The 22,028-nt window shown below is 59.3% G+C and overlaps 6 protein-coding genes across 6 annotated transcripts; 3 read left to right on the top strand and 3 right to left on the bottom strand.

Moving 5' to 3' along the window:
• Positions 1-1,426: 1,426 nt before the first annotated feature.
• On the top strand, positions 1,427-5,488 carry CDEST_08974 (uncharacterized protein; the record flags this gene model as incomplete). The annotated part of the gene is made up of 3 exons (XM_062925133.1): positions 1,427-5,071; positions 5,149-5,283; positions 5,366-5,488. The coding sequence occupies 3 exons, from the start codon at positions 1,427-1,429 to the stop codon at positions 5,486-5,488; spliced, it is 3,903 nt and encodes a 1,300-aa protein (XP_062781184.1).
• A 1,240-nt stretch (positions 5,489-6,728) lies between these two features.
• Positions 6,729-9,513, top strand: CDEST_08973 (Putative FAD-binding domain, PCMH-type, FAD-binding, type PCMH, subdomain 1; the record flags this gene model as incomplete). The annotated part of the gene is made up of 5 exons (XM_062925132.1): positions 6,729-7,159; positions 7,433-8,222; positions 8,309-8,432; positions 8,508-8,626; positions 8,743-9,513. Exons 2-5 carry the CDS (start codon positions 7,692-7,694, stop codon positions 9,511-9,513), a joined length of 1,545 nt encoding a protein of 514 aa, XP_062781183.1. The 5' UTR covers positions 6,729-7,159; positions 7,433-7,691.
• A 35-nt stretch (positions 9,514-9,548) lies between these two features.
• Positions 9,549-12,015, bottom strand: CDEST_08972 (Putative cytochrome P450). The gene is made up of 4 exons (XM_062925131.1): positions 11,640-12,015; positions 11,171-11,533; positions 10,244-11,071; positions 9,549-10,143 (listed from the first exon to the last, which is right to left on the bottom strand). Exons 1-4 carry the CDS (start codon positions 11,949-11,951, stop codon positions 10,012-10,014), a joined length of 1,635 nt encoding a protein of 544 aa, XP_062781182.1. The 5' UTR covers positions 11,952-12,015; the 3' UTR covers positions 9,549-10,011.
• Positions 12,016-13,794: 1,779 nt separating this feature from the next.
• Positions 13,795-14,888, bottom strand: CDEST_08971 (uncharacterized protein; the record flags this gene model as incomplete). The annotated part of the gene is made up of 3 exons (XM_062925130.1): positions 13,795-13,996; positions 14,288-14,447; positions 14,717-14,888. The coding sequence occupies 3 exons, from the start codon at positions 14,886-14,888 to the stop codon at positions 13,795-13,797; spliced, it is 534 nt and encodes a 177-aa protein (XP_062781181.1).
• Positions 14,889-16,093: 1,205 nt separating this feature from the next.
• Positions 16,094-19,316, bottom strand: CDEST_08970 (uncharacterized protein). Its single transcript, XM_062925129.1, has 2 exons — positions 18,641-19,316; positions 16,094-18,588 (listed from the first exon to the last, which is right to left on the bottom strand). The coding sequence occupies exons 1-2, from the start codon at positions 19,139-19,141 to the stop codon at positions 16,681-16,683; spliced, it is 2,409 nt and encodes an 802-aa protein (XP_062781180.1). The 5' UTR covers positions 19,142-19,316; the 3' UTR covers positions 16,094-16,680.
• Positions 19,317-19,459: 143 nt separating this feature from the next.
• Positions 19,460-21,785, top strand: CDEST_08969 (Putative cutinase/acetylxylan esterase, alpha/Beta hydrolase). The gene is made up of 3 exons (XM_062925128.1): positions 19,460-20,951; positions 21,011-21,190; positions 21,244-21,785. Exons 1-3 carry the CDS (start codon positions 20,589-20,591, stop codon positions 21,412-21,414), a joined length of 714 nt encoding a protein of 237 aa, XP_062781179.1. The 5' UTR covers positions 19,460-20,588; the 3' UTR covers positions 21,415-21,785.
• Positions 21,786-22,028: the final 243 nt, after the last annotated feature.

Below are 22,028 nucleotides of genomic sequence, written 5' to 3'. Positions count from 1 at the left end.
GCTCTGACAGACTTGTCATGTTCTCATACCTACCTAAGGTAGGTAGGGTACCTTGGTTTCGTGGCGATTGGTGTACGGATATCCGTACCTCACGAGGGAAAAGAGAGAGAAAGAGAGAGAGAGAGAAAAGTCTCGGAGTGAATGTCCAAGGTGACATGTCCTGCTGGCCAGTGGCCAGTGGCCATCTGACAGACCGCCACATGTCTGCGACCCCTTTCCCCCCTTGTTGCTGTAAATACGTGGTGTTGCTGCTGTTGGCTAGATTGGCTGGCTCCTGTTCCCGTCGGGTGTCAGTGCTCAGAGCCCAGTGCCCAGTGCCCAGTGCTTTTGCCGCAGGGCAGGCCGGACTACTTACTACCTAGGGTGTGCGTGTTCAATGCTTCCACCTGTCGATTAGTGTTAGTGCAGCGCCCAATGCATGCATCACTTTATTCTGCCGAACTAATCACCTTATGTTTCGGTACCTGGGCAAGAAACGGGATGTATGGCTACATACCTCCCTACCTTACCTTAAGGAAAGGAAGGGTCCTGGGGACTGGAGACTGGAGACGGTGGACTGGAGATAGACGATAGACTGGAGTCTGGACACAGCCAGGGGCATCCACACGCCCATCTAGAGGCATCTTTTTTTTATTTTGTCTTTTTTTCTTTCCCTTCAAACATGCCCTCGTCCAGCTGGCAGGACGTACGGGGTACCTTACAATCTTACCTAATTAGACACCTCACCTCTTCCCTCCCCGTCGTCTCTGCCTCCCTACCTCTCTCTGCTGTTTCTCTATCCCGACACCGACACCGACATCCATCCTTTTTTCTCTCCCCCAAACTATTCTCTCCCGCCTCTGTTCAGCTGCCTTCGCCCCCTGATCAGAGCTCTCCCAGTCTTGCAGATACGACGACATTCTCCAGTGTCGTTTCGTGTCTCATCTCAGGGTTTCTCTCTTTAATTGTTCCCTGTGTTGTTTTGTTTTGTTAACTTCCCCACCGCCGTGAAGCTCCAAAAGCTTTCGCAAAGGAGGAAACTCGAGACAAGACAAGACAAGAAAAGAAAAGGGGACCCAAGGTCCGGTCACACAAACACGACGTGTCGCGAGGTAAGTCGCAAACCGGACAACCTCACCTCTTTACACTACGGATCCAACCTATTCAATCCCCCTCGTCCTACCACCCAATTGCCTTCTTGGAGACGCCAATGCAGCTCTCCAATACCTTCTGCCGCCAGGAATGCTGTGATTCCAGCCAGATCGTCCCCTTCTGCCTCTCCCTCCACTCTACCTACTCTATCCTTGCTGTGTCTCCCAACTACTGCGGCTATCCGACTTCCTCTCTTCGAACGCCTCCAGCTGACCTTGACACGCGTGAGCAGACCCCACCCATCGACAAAGACTCTCTCCCTCCTCGCCGTCACACGATCCCCTCTACTGCCAAAATGTCCGACGCCGGCAGCTTCGAGGTCGTCCAGCACGATGAGACTCCTAAGCCCGCCCCGTCCTCCCCGAGCACGAAGTCCACCGTCTCGACGGCTTCCTCTCTGAAGAAGCCCGGCTCGAGCTCCGGCGCTGCCACCGCCACTTCCTCCACCGTTCGCCGTCCCACCACCGCTTCGTCGACGAGCACCACTGCGACCAAGCCCGCCAGCACCTCCTCGGCTACCACTCGCGTCGCCGGCGGCCTGGCCAAGCCCCCCACCCGTCCTCCCGGCGGCACCTCCAGCACCTCGACCAGCACCGTTCGCAAGCCCGCAAGCAGCATCTCGTCCACCGCCACCCACCGCTCGCGACCCAGCGTGTCGGCCTCTGAGGATGAGTCCAAGAGGTCAATCCGCCGCACCTCGGCCGTCCCGAGCAGCGGTGCCAGCGCTGTCGGCTCGCCCAGCAGGGAGAAGAGGACTTCGACCATTGGTTCCGCCGCCGCCGCGAGGAAACCCGCCGCCTCCGCGACCACCTCCACTTCCGGCAGGCCCTCGTCGACCGTGTCGCGCACCCCGAACTCGGTCGCTCCTCGCCCCTCCTCCATCAGCTCGCGCTCGTCGGCTGCTACTGGCCCGGTTGCCGAGGCCAAGAAGCGTCTCTCTACCGCCTCGACCTCCGCTGCCTCCTCCGCTGCCGCCCCGAGATCCCGCACCTCGATCCGTCCGGATTCCTCGGGTGCGTCCGAGGCCCTCGGCAAGGAGGTCGAACAGCTCAAGGCCCAGCTCGTCGAGAAGGAGACTCAGCTGGCCGAAAAGGAGTCCCAGCTGAGCGACCTCAAGACGCAGGTCCAGCAGTCACAGGACAAGCTCACGCAGTACTCTGACGGAGTGAACAGGGATGCCGTGCAGGTGAGGAATGCTGTCCTCAACATTCAAAAGGCCCACCAGGACCAGGTTATCGAGTTAAAAGCCAAACAAACCGAGCTCGCGAACCAGGTGGATGAGGCCAATGAACATCTAATGGCCACCGATGCTGACTACGAGAAACAGCAGAGCGAGTACAAGGAGGCTGTCGCCGCCAAGGAGGCCGCCGAGGCGGAGCTCGCCGACCTGAAGCAGTCCCTCGAGACCCTCCAGGCCGAGCACGAGCAGAAGCTCAACGAGAGCGAGTCCGCCCTGCAAAAGGCTCTGGACGAGCACGCCGCCAAGATCGAGGAGTTGCAGACCTCCCTGACCGAGGAGCACAAGTCGGCCATCGCCGCCCTCGAGGCCAAGCACGCTGACGAGCTGTCTCAGGGTCTGTCCGCCACAACCGACCAGGAGGAGGCTCTGGCCAGGCTGAAAGCCAGCCATGAGGACGCCGTCGCCGAGCTCCAGAAGAAGATTGACGGCCTCACGGTCTCGCAGAACGAGCTCGAGGCCGCCCACGAGGCCAAGGTCAACACCGAGGTCGAGTCTCACAAGGCCAAGCTCGCCGCCGTCGAGACCGAGATTGCCGAGCTCAAGAGCAAGCTCGAGGCCGCCGAAAAGGTGGCCGAGCAGGCCAAGGCCGACCTCGACGCCAAGACGGCCGAGCTGGCCGAGGTTCGAGCCAACGTCGCCGACCTCGAGAGCAAGCTCACAGCCGCCGAGAGGGACGTCGCCAAGGCCAGGGAGGAGGCCCTCGAGTTCCAGAAGCAGATCGAGAGCATCAAGGAGGAGATCGCCGCCAAGGATGAGGCTCTCGAGAAGGCCAAGGCCGAGCATTCTGCACAGGTCAAGAAGCACGACGCCGAGCTCAAACAGGTGTCCCAGGACTACGAAGAGGAGATTGAGTCGCTCAAGGGAGATGCCTTCTTCAAGCGCAAGTTCCAGGATCTTGAGGCCAAGCACACCGAGCTCGAGACGGAGCACACTACGCTCAAGACAAAGCACACCGGGTTGGAGTCGCAGCACGCCGAGTTGGAATCGCAGCACGGCACACTCACCGCCAAGCTCGGCGACCTCGAGTCGAAGCACACCGAGCTCACTAGCACGCACGACGAGCTCGAGGCCCGGCACGGCGAGCTCACCAAGAGCCACGCCGATGCCTCCGACAACAACACCAAGGCCCTCGAGGCCGCCAAGGCCGAGCTCGCCGCCGCCGTCGCCGCTCTCGAGGCCAAGGAGGCCGAGCACCAGAAGGCTCTTGACGCCATCCGCGCCAGCCACGCCGAGGAGCTCGAGGGTGCCAAGAGCGGCGCTTCCGCCGACAAGGACGCCCAGCTCGCCGAGCTCCAGAGCCTGAAGGACAGCCACGCCAAGCAGCTGGACATTCTCAAGAGCGACAGCGAGGCCAGCTTGGTTAAAGAGATTGATGCGCTCAAGGCGTCTCACGCCGAGGTCGTTGGTGCGCTCCAAGCCGAGACCTCTGGCGAGAAGGAGAAGCTGCTCGCCGAGATTGCGAGTGCAAAGGAGGCGGCCCTGGCCGAGAGCTCCGGCGACAAGGAGAAGCTCCTCGCAGCCCACCAGGAGGAGCTCGCGTCCACCGCCGAGAAGCTGCGCGCCGAGCACGAGGCCGAGCTCGCAGCAGCCAAGGAGAAGCTCATTGCCTCGCACCAGGCCGAGCTCGAGGAGGCAAAGAAGGAGCTCGCCGCATCGCACAAGGCCGAGTTCGAAGAGGCCAAGGCCAAGCTGCTCGAGGCTCACCAGGCCGAGCTGGCCTCTATCAAGCAGGCCGGCGACAGCGCCCACTCGGAAGAGCTCGCAACGCTCAAGATCCAGCTCGACGAGGCGCTGGCCCGTATCCGCGAGACGGAGACGTCGAGCGCCGCCGCTCTTGCCGAGGCCAAGAGAAAGCTCGACGACAGCCACACGGCCGAGGTCGAGAAGCTGCTCTCCATGCACGCGGAGCAGGTGGAGGCTATGAAGCAGCAGAGCTCCTCGGGCGCGCGGGCCGAGCTGGACGAGATCAACAAGGCCCACTCCAAGGTCGTGGAGGAGCTGACGAGCCAGTACGAGGCCAGAAGCGAGTCCCTCGCCAAGGAGGTGGCCAAGATCTCTGCCGACTACTCCCAGCTCGAGGCCGCCCTCCAGGAGGCCAAGCAATCCGTCGCCAAGGCCGAGAGCGAGAAGTCCAAGAGCCAGGCCGGTGCGACGGAGCTCGAGGCGGCACTCAAGGCCGTCAAAGACTCCCTTGCCGAGGCCGAGGCCGAGAAGGCCAAGCTTGAGGAGGAGTGCGGCGAGCTCGGCGGGATGATCTCGACGGAGAAGATGGCCCGCGCCGAGGCCGAGGCGGCCCTCGACGCCGTCAAGAACAAGACGCCCGACACGGCCGAGGCGGACAACCTCCGCGAGCAGCTCAACAACGTCAAGAAGGGGCTCGAGGAGGAGCCCAACGTTGTGCGGAAAAGCCTCGTCGCCGCCAAGCAGGAGGTCGAGGACGTCAAGGAGGACCTGAAGCTCGCGCAGAAGGAGCTCGAGGCATCGAAGCTCGAGGCCGACAGACAGTTCAAGACGCACAAGGCCGACTACGCGGAGCTCGACGACACGATGACCAAGATTGTGGAGGAGGAGCAGACCAAGCGTCGGATCCTGGAAGAGGAGATTCAGGGCTTGAAGAAGACCCTGGCCGACAAGGAGAAGGGCGTGGAGGAGTTCCAGGCGCAGCTCAAGGTGAAGGACGCCGAGATCGCGGAGGCCAAGGTAAGGATGGACGGCACGGCACGACACGACACAGCACGGCAAGGCACTGGAGAAGACGGGGGCTAACACGGATGCAGGCGAACGCGGCGGTTGCCAAGCCCAAGGGTCTTGCGGCCAGCAGATTCGCGGACGGCGACGACGAGGCGGAGGGCGCAGCGGACAAGCCCGCGGAAGGTGAGGAAGAAGACCATTCCTCCGAGGCACTGGCTGTGGTGCGACCGCCCTGCTTGATGCTCCCTTTTTTATGTCTTGAGAGAATGTGACGGGGGAAAACTAACGTGGGTGCCATGACAGTTACAACGAGCTAGAGTCAACGCGAACCAGATCCACAACATGGACCGCGACATGCAGGAGAGGAACCTGGCCATGCTGGAGTCCATCACGGACTTTCAGCAGCCGCAACGGGTCGACAACTGACGGCATCGCGCACACGCGTTGGAAAGGCGAGAGAGTGTCTGGCATGGTGGCTAGCAGGCTCGCCACAGCCTGACGGCTTCGCATTCACAACGCACGCAGGGCTTGTTTGGCCACTTCTCCTCGCCCGCACGGCCGGGTCGAGGTTTCTTGTTTTAATACACAGCACGGTGGATTTTTATTATCATCATTGTTCATTGTCAGACAGTATGCACACTACTGGGCGCTGGCATACGTCGAGGAAGCAGAGGAGAAAAGAGTTGCTTGTTCTGCATACTGGTACCAAGTTACTTTTGCAAGAGACGAGAGAGAGAGACAGAGAGATGGAAGAGAGAAGTGGCAGGAAAGAGGAGAGAGAGCCGTGCTGTGTGGTTCTGCGTTGCGTCGTAAGGGCGTGGCCATGTAATTAGGGAGGAAGGCGGTGTGCGATGTGACGGGACGAGGTAGCAATGGACGATACCCCCTTTTTCCTCTTCTCATTGCAACATCTGCCGTCCGAGGGTCTCCAACAGGGTGAATGGAAGGTATGGGGGGATGTCGATGGAGGCCGACCAGGCCCGCGAGTGGGTGAGCACGATGTGACGGTGACTGGACACAAGTCGACGCACGTGATGCCCGGGCGAGACCACAAGAGGCGGCAGTGCCCTTTTGGGCTGGCTTGTTTGCGAAGAAGAAAAGGGAATCAACTAACTTGGTAGTGCGGTCCATGGCCCTTTGGTCCTAGATGGATATGCGCGCCACGGAGGCTTCGTCGGCGGTCAGCCCGGGGGGGTCTGGTCCTCTTCAAGGCCGCCATCAGCTCAAGCTTAAGCTCAAGGTGGGTGGGCGAGGGCGGATTTTTGAGTCCGCGTGTCTGTTAGTGTGAGTGAGGCTGAATGTGGGGTGTGAGTGAGGATGAGTGTGAGTCCTCAACATGAGTGTGAATGACACGGTGAGGATGAGAGTGTAAGTATGAATGTGAGTACTGGGGGAGGGGGGAAGGGGGGAGGAATGATGAGGATGAGCATGGTGTTGTGAGTGAGCAGCCAGCAATAACAGTTCAGTGTGCGAGTTGTGTGACCTCCCCGCATCCCGTGAAACATGGAACAGTTAACTGGTTCCTGGGGCAAATGAACGAACGGCATGGCGCGCTGGACTCCCGGGAGAGTGGGGGTGGTCCCTGGAACCCGGTGTGCAAGTGGAGAGAGGCTCTCCGAGGTGACCGACTCTGATGGGAAACTTGTCTTTTGCAATAACGCAGAAACGCTTTGCTTGTGCGTTCTCTACCGTTGTGCTTTTATGGTTAATTTCGATTCCGAATTTCTCACCTCATTGGAAAAGGAGACCCGAGAGCCGGTTCAACCATCATCACTCCGTTTACTGGTGTCTTGTACAACAACGGACCAACAACCACCACCAACAAACTCCTTCGACTCTTTTGGACTTCCCACCACCTCTCGGCCCACGGTCGGCATCTACCGAGAGGGGCGTTGTGTCGTTCGATTCTCCCCCACGGCGCGTTTGCCTTGAAGCTTATCCGGGTTAAGCTTGGTCCAGGAGCTCCTTGTGGCCAGCATCCGTTTCCAGCAAGGGCAGCCAGTAGTCAAGGGAGGCAGGGCCTGGTCTTTCGTCTCCTTGTTCGCGTTGAAGAGCGTTGCGGGGGAAGGACTTTGGGGGAAAAGTAGGAACGTAAAGGTAAAAAGGGTCTCTCTTGACGTATCTCAGTGGTTCAAGAAAAAAGAAGAACCCCCCCCCCCCCGCGAGGCGCCGCCACATCGCGACGAGGAGAGTCGAGACACGTTCTGGACCCCCAAACGTCTGGTCGTTCGAGTCCTTCCTTTTTTCAATTTTTTTCTTCTTCATGTTTTTAGAGTCTTTGTCGGTTCGAGCCTTCTCTCGAATCTTTGTCTGGCATCCATCCACGGCGCGGACCTAACTAACGCTCTCGGGGCCCTGCCCAGCTGCCAGTGACGAAAGACTTCACTCACTCTTGTGTGTGTATGTGTGTTGGCTATTCCCATCGTTCATTTCTGGCACGTGGTCATTTCCGATCCTTGAAGAGAGAGACCTCGGTCCCCGGACGCGACCGTCTTATACTCTCCCGATTGCCCAACACCTCTCTCACGGACTCTTGCCGACGGAACATTCGCGTACATACATACACATACACACCACTCACCCTCCCTCCCTCCAAGACAAGCTACTCCCCCTCCTTTAAAAAGAAGAGATGGCGCACTCACCGTCCCCGCCCCTGCCGATCCTGTACGCCGAGGACACGCCCTTCTCCGAGTACTCCACCGCCGTCTGGGGCCGTGTCTTCAACGCGCGCCGCGACTTCTCGCGGCGGCCCGTCGCCGTCGTCCAGGCCACGCGCAAGGCCCACGTCGTCGGCGCCGTCCGCCTCGCCGCCTCGCGCGGCTGGCGCGTCAGCGTGCGCTCGGGCGGCCACTCATGGGCTGCCTGGTCCGTCCGCGACGAGGCGCTGCTCCTCGACCTCGGCGGCCTCGGCAAGGGAATCGGCGGCGGCGGCGGCGGCGGCGGCAGCGACGAGGGCATGGTGTACGACCCGGCCACCGGCGTCGTCGCCGTCGCGCCCGCGCGGACGGGGAGGGAGCTCAACGAGTACCTCGCCGGCCAGATCGGCGGGCCCGGCGACGACAGCGTCGAGGGCGTCGGGAGGTGGTTCCCCGGCGGGCACTGCCCGGACGTCGGGCTGGGCGGGTTCCTGTTGCAGGGCGGCATGGGATGGAATTGCAAGGTAAGAGAGAGAGATCCCCCCCTTCTGGACCCTCTGGGATGTCCGTATGATAGATGAAAAGTAATACCCGGCTGACCCGATGGCAGAACTGGGGCTGGGCGTGCGAGAACGTCGTGGCCGTCGACGTCGTCACGGCCGACGCGCGGGAGCTCCGGTGTTCCGAGACGGAGAACGCCGACCTGTTTTGGGCCGCGCGCGGCGCCGGGCCGGGTACGTGATGCTGGGGCCGGACTCCTGATTCTTGGGACTTTTGTCCCCCCTTTTCATGTGCTGACCCTATCACAGGCTTCCCCGCCATCGTCACCCGCTTCTACCTCCGCACCCGGCCCCTGACGGGCATGTTCCAGTCGTTGTACTTTTACTCCCTCGACCGCTTCGACGAGATCCTGAACTGGGTGATCAAGGTATATTCTTCCCCTCCCATCCTAGCTCCATGTCTCCTTTTGTCATTTCCCTCCTTTACCCCTCCCTGATCCAACTCATTGGGAACAAAACTAACCAAAAAATAACAAAACACCAGGTCTCCCCCAAGGCCTCCCCCGACCTCGAGATCGTCCTCCTCGCCCTCACGCCGCCGGGCCAGACGACGCCGCAGGTCATGGCCAACTTCCTCGCCTTCTCGCCCGGCCCTGACGGCCTGATCCCCGTGCACTCGTCGCACCCGCCGGGGGCCCTGTCGACCGTCTTCGCGGCGCCGACGACGCTGCCGCGGCAATACATCGACCAGGACGCGGCGAACCCGCCGGGCCACCGGTACATTTCGGAGAACGCCTACGTCGCCGACGACGCCGACGTCGCCGCCGTGCTGCGGCGGGCCTTCACGGAGCTGCCGACGCCGCAGTCCTTTGCGCTGTACTTTTCCATGAACCCGTGCTCGAGGCGGCAGCAGCAGCAGCAGCAGCAGCAGCAGCAGGCCGGGGCCGGTGCCGTGAATGGGGCGGAGAAGAAGGAGGGGACGGCGACGGCCTGGGACATGCCCGACATGGCGCTGAGCATGCAGTCGGACCACTACTTCGCGCTCTACACGTGCTACCCGGACGGCGAGGACGACGAGCGGTGCCAGGGGTGGGTGAGCGACATCATGGCGGGCGTCGAGAGGCACGCCGTCGGCAGCTACCTCGGCGACGCCGACTTTCGGTACCGCCGGACCCGGTTCTGGGGCGAGGAGCAGGGCCGGCGGCTGATGGGGCTGCGACGGACGTGGGACCCCGAGGGCCGCGTCGCCGGGTTCCTGAACGCGGAGGACGGGAGCGGCGTCGAGGGGTTGAAGAACGAGTTCGAGTGGGAGTGAGTTGAAGGGGGGGGTTGGGGGGGGGGGGGGGGGGGGGGGAATAAACTCGGACTGGGGCGAGGAACAACGGGCGAGATAGATTACAAGGGGGGTGCACCTCTTGAAGAAACATCGTATAGAGACCTCTCCAAAGGGGAACAATCATTCTGTGGCCAGGGATGGGACCTATCGTCAGATGACGGTTGGAGTCCGCCTTGTGCTGGGGGAGTATAGACAAACTCCATCTGCAAGCAATGCGATGGACAGAAGACCGTGGTTTCCTGTCAGCTAGACCTTCTGTCATGATTTCGTTAGACGACAAGAAAGGGGGCCATCAGACACGGTGTTACGTAGACAGTATAGACAGATCTGGTTTTGGTTTGTAACGTCTAGGGTGTGTATATATATGTGTGTATATATCATCATTCACGTCATCAAGCTCGTCATCAGCCATCGTACACCATCACCACCACCACCACCACCACCACCACCTTTCTTCCCTTTCCCTCCCCCGTTTTTTTATGATTCGACCTTCTCGCTGCCGTCCGCCTTGACGATCTCCCTCCTCTCGAACTTGGCCTGGAAGTTGTTCTGCTTGACGAACCACGCGTTGACAAGCTCCCACTCCTGGCTCGGATCCTTGAGCGAAATCTGCGAGCAAAATGGTCAGCCACACATGGTACATACTACCAAGCCATCGCACCTCGCTTGGGCAGGCAAAGAAGAAAGGAAGGAAAAAAACACTACTCACCTCAAACCTCCGCAGCAAACTCGGCACGACCTTGTAGATCTCCAGCAGGGAAATGTTCTTCCCGATGCACGTCCGGCTGCCCATGCCGAACTGGAACATGTGGCCGTTCATCTCCTTGATGCGCCTCTCCTCGGCCACCGGGTCCCGGCCCTCGTCCGGCAGCCACCGCTCGGGCCGGTACGCGTCGACGTCATCGCCCCAGATCTCCGGGCGGCGGTGGATGATCCAGGCGCTGCAGCCGACGATGGTGCCGCCTTTGACAAAGGTACCCGCGATCTCGGCGCCCTGCTCGGGCACGACGCGCTCCAGCGGCAGGCCGGCGGCCGGGTGCATGCGGAAGGCCTCCTTGATGCAGGCGTCGAGGTAGACGAGCCTCTGGCTCTCGGCCCACGTCACGAGCCCTGTCTCGGAGTCGCTGAAGCCGCCGCTCCGCGCGAAGTCGTCGAGCTCCGCGCGCAGCCGGGCCAGCGCCGTCGGGTTCCGCAGCAGGTAGTAGAAGACGGCGGCGAGGCTGATGGCCGTCGTCTCGGAGCCGGCGAAGGCCATGCTCACGGCCATGGTCTGCACGAGCACGTCCGACATGAAGTCGGGGCGGGCCTCGCGCGCGGCGAGGAACTTGGACAGCAGGTCGGGCTGCTCGGCGAGCTTCTTGCCCGAGGTCACGGGCAGCAAGGGTTCCTTTCCGTCAAGCTCGGGGAGGCGCTCGGCCATGCGGTCGCGGGCGAAGCGGGCGACGGGGAAGGTGGCGTCAATGAAGCCCCATTGCGAGAGTTTCAGGTAGATGGGGTTCTTGAGGAGGAGGCGGTCGAGGAAGGGGATCTGACCGATCTGTTGTGGAGAAGGGGGAGGGTGTTAGTCGCATTGTGTGTACTCACGGCCATCGAGACCACTACTATCACTACTGCCACTACTGCCACTACTACTCACCGGTGCTACGTAGAGGAACAGCTTGCCCAGGTAGGCGACAATGCCGTCAATGTCCTCATTCTTCTCGATGAAGCCGTGACGCTTGCTGTAGGTGATCTCGCCGATGACGTCAAAGGCGTAGAACTGCAGCCAGGTGGTGAAGTCGCAGCCCAGCGGGTTGCCGGCGAAGAGCTTCTCCGTCTGCGAGAGGAACAGCTTGGTGGTGTTGTCGACAAAGGGCTCGTACTGGACGAGGGCTGACATGGAGAAGGCCGAGTTGACGCAGCGGCGGAACTGCGAGTGGAAGTCGTTGTTGGTCGTGCTGAAGAGCGACTCAAGCCTGTAGCCCTTGGCAATGGACTGTTGCACAATGTAGAAGTCGGACTAATCAACATCAGTTTTTTTTTTCTCATTCTTTTTTTTTTCTTCTTTTCTTTTTCCTTTTCTTGTCGTGGCAAAGATAGATGGTAAGCGGATCCCATTATCTTACCTTGACGAAGCCCTTGTTCAGGCCGTAAATGGTCTTGAGGGCGGCCGGGTCGGCGAAGGAGAGCGTGTTGGGCCCGAGACGGACAACGTCCCCATACTGCTCATGCAGCTTCCGGTGCGTCACCTCGGGCCGGCAGCCCTTGACGTCGAAGAAGCGCCACCAGTCGGTCAGCGAGGCCAGGAAGGGCCCCGGGTGCTTGTTCAGGCCGTTGTTATAGTGGTTCTTGACCAGCCAGGTCACCACCAGCGACAGGCCGATGGACAGCCAGTGCTGGGCGACGGTCTCTACTATCGTTTCCGTAATGCCGTGCATCTTGACAGGGCGTGTGTTGTCATGGGAGGTGTTTTTGTCCTGAGAGGAGGAAGGGAGGGAAAGAGGGAGAGAGAAAGAGAAGTGTATAAGAGGACGATGTCAGGGTCGGTCCTACTTTGGTATAAGACGGAGCAGAGCCAACCAAGGGGGGCCCGATGGACTTCCCGGGTGAGTTGCCGAAGCGCAGATTACTACCAGGGTTCTATCCCGGGATATGGCAACCAAGATGGGTATGGGGCAGAGAGGTATGCAGGAGAGGTAGAGGAAGGGGGGAGGGGGGGAGCATGCCGTACGGGTCGACGTGCAGCTGCGACTGTGCGGCGTTCCTTGTCCGATGCGCGGCAGACGAGCAAGTAATATTGGGCCTCTTGGGTCAAGCGACCTTGGTGGAAGCCAAGATTACACAGTACAAGTAGTCGGAGCCGGAGCAGATGTACAGAGTGGTGGATTGTTGTTGTGACTTTTGAGTGGGTTCAGCGCCTCGACGAGAGTTTCCTGCCGTCCAGAGTGTTGTTGGTGTTCCCAGCCGGGGAGCGTTTTGGGCAAATTGTTCAAGTCTATCGCGATATGAGACAAGAGCGGGAGGGAATAGAGTTAAGATTCGCAAGGGTTTCTACAGGTTCCGGGATCCTGGGTGGGCTGACGGATTCCCCCCCCCCCCCTTCTAATATCTATCGAAGTGGGTTTGGACTAGGAATGTTACGTTGTCTCTTGGGAGAGAGAGCCGTGGGAAAGGGGAATGGCGATGACAGGCGCCGTGCCGATGGAGACAGGAAAATTGACATAGGGGAGGAAAGACAAGAAAAGACAAGAAAAGCCACCCACGCGGAAGAGGCTGAAGTTGAATTGGGGGGGGGGGGGGGGGGGGGGGGGGTGAGTGTGAGAGAGAGAGAGAGAAGCCAGGAGACACGAGTTACGGATACCGATGGACGGACAGGACGGTCAGTGGCTCGGGTCGATCTGGACCAGGACTCTCCAAACCGTCCGGGACCCGCGAGTCTGGACAAGACAAACGTTTGACGACTAATTCTTGTGCTAATCTTTAGCCTCCGTGCCTCCGTCATGTAGGATAGGTCACACAGAAGTGTACCCTGTAGCTTCGTGGACTAGCATTGTTTGCCCCCCCATGGCGGCAAACGGGTAGCGCAGGGTGACCCCCAAGAACAGACGGCTTCGACATTTCGATCGCGACTAGATGATCGAAGCGAGCATCTGTCGTTGGTGTCCCCGTCCGAAGGGATGGACGATTGGACAAATGGAATGCCGCAGCTTACGCAGCAATCCCCGGACACTCACCCCTCACCCCCTCAGGTACCACGGCCGGCGGCGACCACTCGGAAGCCCGCAGGATGACATTTGCGCCGTGCAGTAGCGGTCCGGAAAAGGACAGCACTCGCTGCCTGCTGTCGCCTTGTGATGATCACCAAGGGGGCGAAGTTGCCGACAATGGAGTTGAAGGGGTGGAAGGGAATGATAGGCGTTCCCGCTGCCGAGGGCCGAGGAGTCCGAGCGGATGCTGTCATTGACACTAATGAGACATGCAGCTTCTGCTGGAACAAGCCAGATTGAGGGGTCTCTCGGTCGCTCATGCTGTCATCCGGGACGGGAATGATGAAGGATGGGACGGGGCAGGGAGGAAAGCTACGCCAAATCGCCAACCGAGATGCCTGCCGAAAGGGAAGACAGACAGACGCAGGATTTGCAGCGTGCGGCGCGCGTGGGATCATGCCAATGCCAATGCCATGTCCCCGCGGGTCCCCGCAACCCCCCTTTCCTCCATGCCGACCCCGGATGGAGATGGAGGGGTGGTGGTGGATGGGTGGGTAGGTAGGTGGGTGGGAGGTCAGTTGGACTTGGCCGCGACTGACGATGGGATGGGCTCTTCGGCAGATGCAATCTCGGTCGTCACGGAAGAGAGGGAGGAGACAACGTGAGCCCCCTCTGGTCCCAAGTGCGGATGCTGTTGGCCGAAAGGAGGGCTCGTCGGCGACTTCAGATGGTCGGACCAGGGCGCGGCATGTCCGATGAAGAACGGACAGCCGTATCTGTACGAGGAAGTGCTCTGTATCTGTCTGTGATCGGAACGAATAAAAAAGACAATCCGTCGGCGACCCACCGCTGGGGAGCCCAAGACGTTATCTGCGGGGGCGGGCAGTGGATGATGTGCGCCATAGGACGCTGGAAACAGACATGATACGATCGAGGGTCGGCAGTTGTAAATCGCATGCCTCAGTTTGGTCTCCCTCTCTCTCTCTCCGTCACTCTGTCAGGCTTATTCTCACTCTCACTCTGACTCTCACCATCACTCTCACTCCCACTCTCACTCTCAATCTCACCCACTAAGCTCACTCCTGCCCGGCGCCGATCGAGCAACACCTCGAAAGCGGCCCACCACTCCGTCTTCAGACTCGGGGCCGTTCGGCAAACCCGGCATCCCTCGATCCTCTTTGTCCCCCGCGCTTCCACCTCCCTCATTGGGTCCATGTCTTGCGCGACCTGGAACCTGTCTCATGCTCCGCCGAATGGAAAGTGAGCAGGCGAGAGACAGCGACAACCAGAGGGAGAGAGACGCTCCTTTAAAAAAAAAAAAAAAAAAAAAAACCAACGCGCCGACCCGACATGCACACACACTGCCGGTTCTCTGGGCCCGAAAGCCCAAGACACTCTTTTCGGCCCTGCATGGATCAAACCCCCCCAGCTCTCTGCTTTCGGCCGCCCGAAGGTGACAAGAGGAGCGTCACCCGCCCGCCCACGCGCCCACTTACCTCCCCCTTCACCGCCGAGACCCTGGCTGACTGACCACTGACTGAACATGTAAGTAAGTACGAGCAACTCGGCAGTTGCTTCGTCGCTGGCCTCCCTCGTCACCGGTCCTGGCCAAATGCCCCGGCCTCGGCCCCTCTTCCAACCAGCGACGTCCGAAGCGCCTTCGTCCATTGTATGTAAACAGCGTCGTGAGATGGACTGCACTTACTCCGCACACGCAACCGCATAGCCGCTACCCCCCCGTTCCTCTGGATATATCGACGTAGTTGACAACCCAAGGGTTCCCCGCACCTGCATCATAGCCAAGCGCCGCCGCAAGGGTACGAGGGGCTGGGTTACAGCACACAGCCGAGAAAGGAAGAGAGAGTGTGCGCGCGCGCGCGCGTGTGTGTTTGCCGGAATTTTCGGTATAAGTCGGCGAAAAGAAGAAGAAAAAGAAGGAGAAGCGCTATTCCATTCCGTCTTCCCGGCTGGCCAGAACAGTCTCCTCCCAAGCCCCCTTTGATCGCCCTGCCGAGCCAGCCAGCCAGCCAGCTAGCCGCCAAAAGAATGGCCGCCGTCCGGTCCTAACTAAACCTCCTCCACAACACGTGTCGTCGGCGACTTGTGGGAGGGGGGCGCTGCCGTATCCGAAGAAAACTGCCCGCCTGTTTGCGCGCCGGCTCCCAATGTCTCCGGAGAGTGTTGTCCGCCAGGGCATCCGTCGGCTCTTGTTTTCTCATGTCCTCGAATCAAGCTCCGAGGGGGGGGCTCATCAGCCATAGCTTGCGGCTCGCCCGCTTCGACACAAGCCGCCTGATGGTCCCCTCCCACGCCCTCGATCCATGAATCATTCTAGTTCGACATTGACTAACTGACTGACTGGTTTGCCAGCTCTTTGCTTACGAATTACACAGTATCCGTAAAGACCCCGGAAACTAAGAAGCCCAATCATCTAAAGAAGGAAAAACAAACCCGCTCACACACATTCTCTCTCTCTCTTCTTCCCCCCCAAATTCATCTGCCGAAGTCCCATGGCCGCGGCACCCTTGTCGTACACCTAGCCACCCCCCCCCCCCCCCCCAAACCCAAAACCAAAAAAGACCCAGTGTCATCGACGTGGCGTGTCAGCTCCCCCGAGCCAAAATAATAATAATCTTCGGCAGATGTTTTTCGGGATGGGTTTCCGCCGACTCGCACCTTTCCCCCCACCGGTCCCACGGCTTCGGGGGGGGAGACAGATGGCGGCGAGAGTTGTGCCCATGCATAGCCCGTGTTGTAAGCCTCCATGCAAATGCATTGTCCGTCTGCTGCCGCCCCGACGGTGCTCCCTACGAAACATACGGGCCTACCAGTTATTATCACCGTCCATGACACGAACCGGCGGGATCGATCTCGAGGGTAGCGACCACCCCCACACGTGGGAGAGGCACAAAGGGGACCACCGCGCACACCGACGGAGTGATTGCTCCCACTGCCTGTTTCCGGCCGATATAACCGGCCGTGTTTTAATAAACAAGAGGAGGGTTCGCTTCTCTTCGCCGAGAGCGTCCGCCGTCGTGTCGTTCTCGCTGCCGCTGCTCCTTCCGGTCGTCTGCGGTCCGCATAAAAGTGTAATGTGTTGCATGGTGATATTTCAACCCTCACGAAACGCCACGCCCGAGTCATCATCATCATGGAGTAAACCGGCTGTGGGAGGCGAGACCCTGCCACGAGTACGTGGGGGAAGAAAGGGGCGGATGAGAGCGTTTGACGATTCCGCATCGCCAAAGGCCTTAATTGATGGCATTGATTTGCTCGATTCTATCCGTAGAACCAAAAGAAAACAGCGCGCCAACAGAGAGAGAGAGAAAGAGAGAGACCTGCGGCGCGTGAGGGTATCTTCAAATACAGAAAAAGGAAAGCTCGCTCGCAAACAAACTAATTAATCAACGCCGCAACATCCAAACAGCCACACTCACATGCCTACTTGCTTTAAAAAGGCTCAGAGAGCGGCAAACGCCGGAACATCTCTGCCCTTCGCCGCCGCGTAGGTCCTGGCGCTCTGCTTCAGCAGGTCCACCATCGCCCCGACGTCCCTCTCATTGCGCGAGAACTCCCACACCAGCGCCTCCACCTGCGTCTGCGGCCTCGTCGTCAGCATCCGCAGGAGCTTCTTGACGTCCTCTTCGGGCCACGGACTGCTCGGTTCGGCAATCGCCGCCTCGCCCTGCTGCTGCTGCTGGCTTTGGGTCGCCTCCGTCGACGGCCGTTGCGTCTCTTGGCTTGCCTGCTGCGTAGACGGACCTTGCGAAGACGGGTCTTGAGAAGTCAGTTGCGGCATAGGCCGCTGCGACGAAGCTGCTTCTCCCTGGCGCGGTTGTAAAGTAACACGTCTCATGCGCTCCTGTATGCGCATGTCGCATAGCTCCCGTTGCCGTCGCCGTGCCTCCCCAATCTCACGTTTCTCCCGCTCCTTTCTGTCCCTCATCAGCCGTAGCCTCTCTTCGTAGAGCTTTTCGCGCTTGATCGACTCGTTCGTCTTGGTCCAGGTCTGCTTGAGCTCCGACTTAAAATCCCGCAGATACTCGCCCAGCTTGCCTCGGCTGGTTCTCTTCGACAGCGGCTGCTCCTTCAGCCTCCTTCTCGCAAGGTGTACCTGCATCGCAACGTACAGTTTCTCTGTCCAGGCGACCACCCTCTGCATGATGTGCAGCAGTGTTTTGGTGAACTTGCCAGAATACCGGGTTCTCTCAACGTCGGCTCCCTTGCGGAACACTGTTTCGAGCGTGTCCATGAGCAGCGGAATGATCCTTTCGGGCAAGTCGATCACAAACCGTGACGGCGGCATGTCTGATTCCTCGCCGTGGCTGGGCTTCGTCGCCTTCTCCACCACCGCGCGAACCAGTTGATCGACGGTCGTGATGCTCTGCCTCGCGCTGGACGCCTCTTCATTGTCCGCATGCAAGTAGTCACATTGCTGCTCGTACAGAGGCGCCCGTGGCATTTCTTCCCAGAAACCGTTCAGTTGGCAGAGCTCGTTCCACAGAGGGCGTGTTCGTTTTGAGAGTTGTTCCTTGCCGGTCGTCAAAGTGATATCTCGCCGGGTCTGCGTCCACCCGGTTCCGCCCATCAGCTCGGTGATGCTCTTCAGGGAATACGACTTGATTGGCGCCGCAGCTACTCGATCCTGTCCCTCGGGCGCATTGAAGATGAAATGGTCGTCCGGGTATGTGTTATCGACCTCGTCTGGGGGTCTTTCGACGGGGGTCGGACCCATATCAACAAGGAGACGCCGGACTTGCTCGGTTGCTGCGCTCGACGGCGGCTCGGTCTCGTGGGCAGCACCTGCATCAGCCCGAGCCTCCTCTTGCGCTGAGGTCGGTAGTCCTACGATGGTCGGGTCGTCGTACAATTGTTCGTCACCGTCCCCATCTGCACCATCCTCTTCTGCTTCGTTCTCTTCTGTGTCGTCCTCTCTTGCGTCGTCCTCGTCTGCACCTTCCTCGTCTGCAACATCCTCGTCTGCACCGCCCTCATCTGCATCATCCACATCTTGCTCGACAAAGAGGCCGTTGCCAGTTACCAAGTCCGACCTCGCGGACACTCTGGCCATTCGGTGTGCATCCGACATCGCTCTCTCTGGCTCGCGTCTTGGCGAGGTGGCCTCGAATTCGTAAATGTCTTTGACGGTCTCGGTCTCGGCCGCAGCATCGCCGTTTCCAAGCGTACTCTGTCCTGGGCGACTCTTCCGACGTGGGATTCCGGCAGCTGCTCTCGCCGTGCCGGGTTCTCTGCTTGGACCACCAGTAGAACGGCGGCCATATTTTCGTTTGGTGTTCTTTGCAACCTTTCGAAGTGTGTCCACTCGGAGACTTGTACTGGTCTGTCGTTGATTGGGTTTAACCGTGGCCTGTTGGGCATACGTGAGCACGGCGAAAGGTCAGGCAGTTGATTGAGCTTACTCTTGGAGCGGCCGGTGCCTGCAATTCCCTCGGATTGGCGGCACGTTCGCCGTCGTCTTGATCGTGTGCTTCCTCTGCATTGTCTACCTCGTGTTGATCGTCTGCCTCATTTTGATCCTCTACTTCGTCTGCTTCGTCTGCTTCGTCTGCTTCGCCCACTCCGTCTTGATCCTCTGCAGCATCTGCCACGTCTGCCTCTTCTTGAACCTCCGCGTCCTCTGCCTCTTCCGCCCCGTTATTGCTCTGGCGGTCTTCCTCGACAAGTCGGCCCTCGTCGCCATTGAGCCGACCGTCTTCTTCGTCGGGCTTCCGACTCCGTTGCCGCTTGCGTACCCTCAGAGCCTCAAAGTCCCGAATCTCTTCGATCTCGACATGTCCCAGACGTTTGCTGCGTCGCGTCCCGGAAGGGGCCTCGTCGGTGCTACTGGGAGGAGGGGGAGAGCCGGCTTCGTTGGACCCCGCGGCCCTGCGCTTGGGCGCGCGTCTTCCGGCGGCCGGCATTACGACCTCGGAATTCGTGAGGCCAGCAGAATGGAAGGGGCATCAAGGACAGATAAAACGTCAAAGAAGTCCCGCCTGCGACCGTGGTTGTTGGACTACCTGAGCTGTTCGTCCAATGACGCAGCAAGAGCAGCACGCGACGGGGACGCGATCATCGTGCTTCCATTTTAGAAAGCGCAAGGTCCACTGGGCAGGGTCCACCGCGCAGTGCCGGGGATTTATGGGGCCGTGTCACCAGCTGAGTCAGCGCCCAACAGTCCATCATCCATCGTGAGCTTCATGTTGGTTTCTCACATGTTTTCCCAATCCCAATAGAGATTTGTTCGGCCTTGCAGTGCAATGTCTCATCTCAACTGACGTCTTTGAATTCGTCTTCGGCTCACGACGGTACATTGATGGTACGAATACGACCAAGTCGTGGTCCATCAGGCGTCATTTGGCCAGGTTTTCGTCCTCGCAGAAGGCTTGCAAGTGCAAGACAGCATCATCATGAGCTCTTCCTTGCCGGATTTGGGGCCTTGCTACCCTCGAAGAAGCTCGCCGCAACTTGTGGTTGGCTCTGCCTCAAAATCAGTTCGAACAAAGTTGCCGTATCAGTCTGGACGATCAAGCGATCACCCTCCCCGGCAGGTTCGCACTCTTCGGAGGACTCCGAGAGGGACACGAGAGCCACCATCATGGTAGTCAAGCCAGCCCGAGGCGTATCCGCGATGGATCTCGAATCCATCCCACCTCATTCAGCACAGATAAGCCGACATTCCGGCCATGGAGGTCCATGTCGAACAACGACGTGTTCCAACCCAACCGCAATCCATCCAGCTCCACCCTACCTCGCGCCGCAAGTTTGAGGCCCATCCATCTCTCGACCTTTTGTTCGCGGTTCGGCCCCTTGATCCAACAAAATTCCCCACCTCGGAAACGTCGTGTTGGTCGTGCATCATGCGGCACAGCTCTTTTCGTCCCAAAGCTGCGACACGTCCCGTTCCCGCCCTCAGCTTCCCGGAGCTAGGGCTTCATGCCGTCACTCTCGAGCGTCGGAGCGTTCTGGGTGAGCCCGTGGCGACCGCCATTCCGTTTCGTCCCGTCCAGGTTCTTGGCTGGAGAACCAAACAAAGGCGAGGCCGTACTTGGTTCCCCATTGGCGGCGCGGACATTGGGTTCATCCGTCGGACGGTAGATAATTCTTGTCGTGTTCGGAAGCAACGGTATACTTCTTCGAGTCCGTTCGAAAAGTCAATCATCGCCAACTGTTTTTTTTGGGGCCAGTCGCTTGAGGTGCGGTAGTCTGACATCCTGCGGAGCCCATCGTTATTCGTCGTTGTTTTCTTCTTCTTCCAGGTACATTAATGCCGGTCATCTCTTCCAGCAACAGGTGTGGTTTAATGTTCAGTTCTCGCCGAGCCCATCTCTCACGACGAGCCCCCTTGGACGATTGACATCGCTCGATATGCGTTTCAGCGTGGCAATCGCAGTCCTCTCCGGTCATGCCCTGGCCGTACCGTACGCGCCCCAGCGGCTTCAACAACGACAAGGCAACGACTGCCCGCCCATACACATCTTTGGCGCGCGTGAGACGACGGCCCCGCCGGGCTTCGGGGCGGCAGCCGGAATTGTGGAAGACCTTACGAGAGCAAACCGGGGTGCCACGAACGAGGCCATCAACTACCCTGCTTGCGGGGGCGCGTCGGACTGCCTGGGCATCAGCTACGCCGACTCGGTGAAGAATGGGACAACGGCGGTTGCCAAGGCCGTGAACGACTTCAACAAGAAGTGCCCGCAGACGAAGATTGTCATGCTGGGGTTCTCGCAGGTGAGTTGCCACTGACAGGACGATTGCAAGAAAGGATCCCGACGCTAACGTGCGCCCAGGGCGCCCAAATCATAGACAACGCGTACTGCGGCGGCGGAGACACGATCGAGGGCGTCAAGGACGTCAACGTGCTCATCTCCAACGAGGCCTTGGGGGCCGTCAAGGTAGCCATCTTCATGGGCGATCCTCGATACGTTGCCGGGCTCCCCTACGAGGTCGGAACGTGCAAGACACAGGGGGTACGTTTGTGTCACCAAGCTCGTGAAGCCTACGGTTAGCTGACACAGGCCAGTTTGCACCACGGCCCAAAGGGTTTCAGTGTCCCAACGGCGACAAGATCAAGTCGTTCTGCGACTCTGCCGACCCCTTCTGCTGCAACGGCAACGACCCGGTTGCTCACCTGCAATACCCGAGCATCTACGGCGACCAGATTAAGCAGTTTGTTAGCGACAAGTTGAAATAGACGCACGACAGGAACGATCCGAGATGAGCTATCGAGACCCAGGAAAGGGGAGGGAAATATAGGTTATGGACCTACAACTCAGCTCGCACTCGGAGACAAGTGTAGTCGAGAGGGAAACCCCGAGGGGGCCGCGCGGTCTCGGGATATAATAGATGGCCTTCGAAACCGATAGTCATTGTGCATTCTTCTTCTTCTTCTTCTTCTTCTTCTTCTTCTTTCTACCACGGATCCCTCCACTTTTCGTACGTAGGAGGAGTTCGGTCAAGGAGTACATATGAATCCATAATCAGAGCGGCCCAGAGACGACGCTCAGACACGGCCGAGGTTTGGGTAGAAACCTAAGCATGGACTTGAAATAATACTGCCCGTTTGAAACGAGGCCCAGAAGGTGTGCGCACACATGCATATTGTGAAGTGAACAGAATTCAAAGTCAATTCAATAGCCCAAGGATTGAAGCTGTAGTTGGACCTGAGTACGGCCAGTGAGTGCACTTACAGCACTAGAAAAGCCACCTAGAGAAGTATAGTACGGATATACAGTTACCAAGGCACCTACAGACAGACCCCTCCAACCCCGCTGACTAAGGCAGAGTGTCGTCACTCATCCCCTCCAT

Source organism: Colletotrichum destructivum, chromosome 5, assembly GCF_034447905.1.
Source record: "Colletotrichum destructivum chromosome 5, complete sequence".
In the NCBI taxonomy this organism is placed as follows: domain Eukaryota; kingdom Fungi; phylum Ascomycota; class Sordariomycetes; order Glomerellales; family Glomerellaceae; genus Colletotrichum; species Colletotrichum destructivum.
Note: the sequence above shows the minus strand (reverse complement) of the source record. Positions and strands in the feature narration are given on the sequence as shown.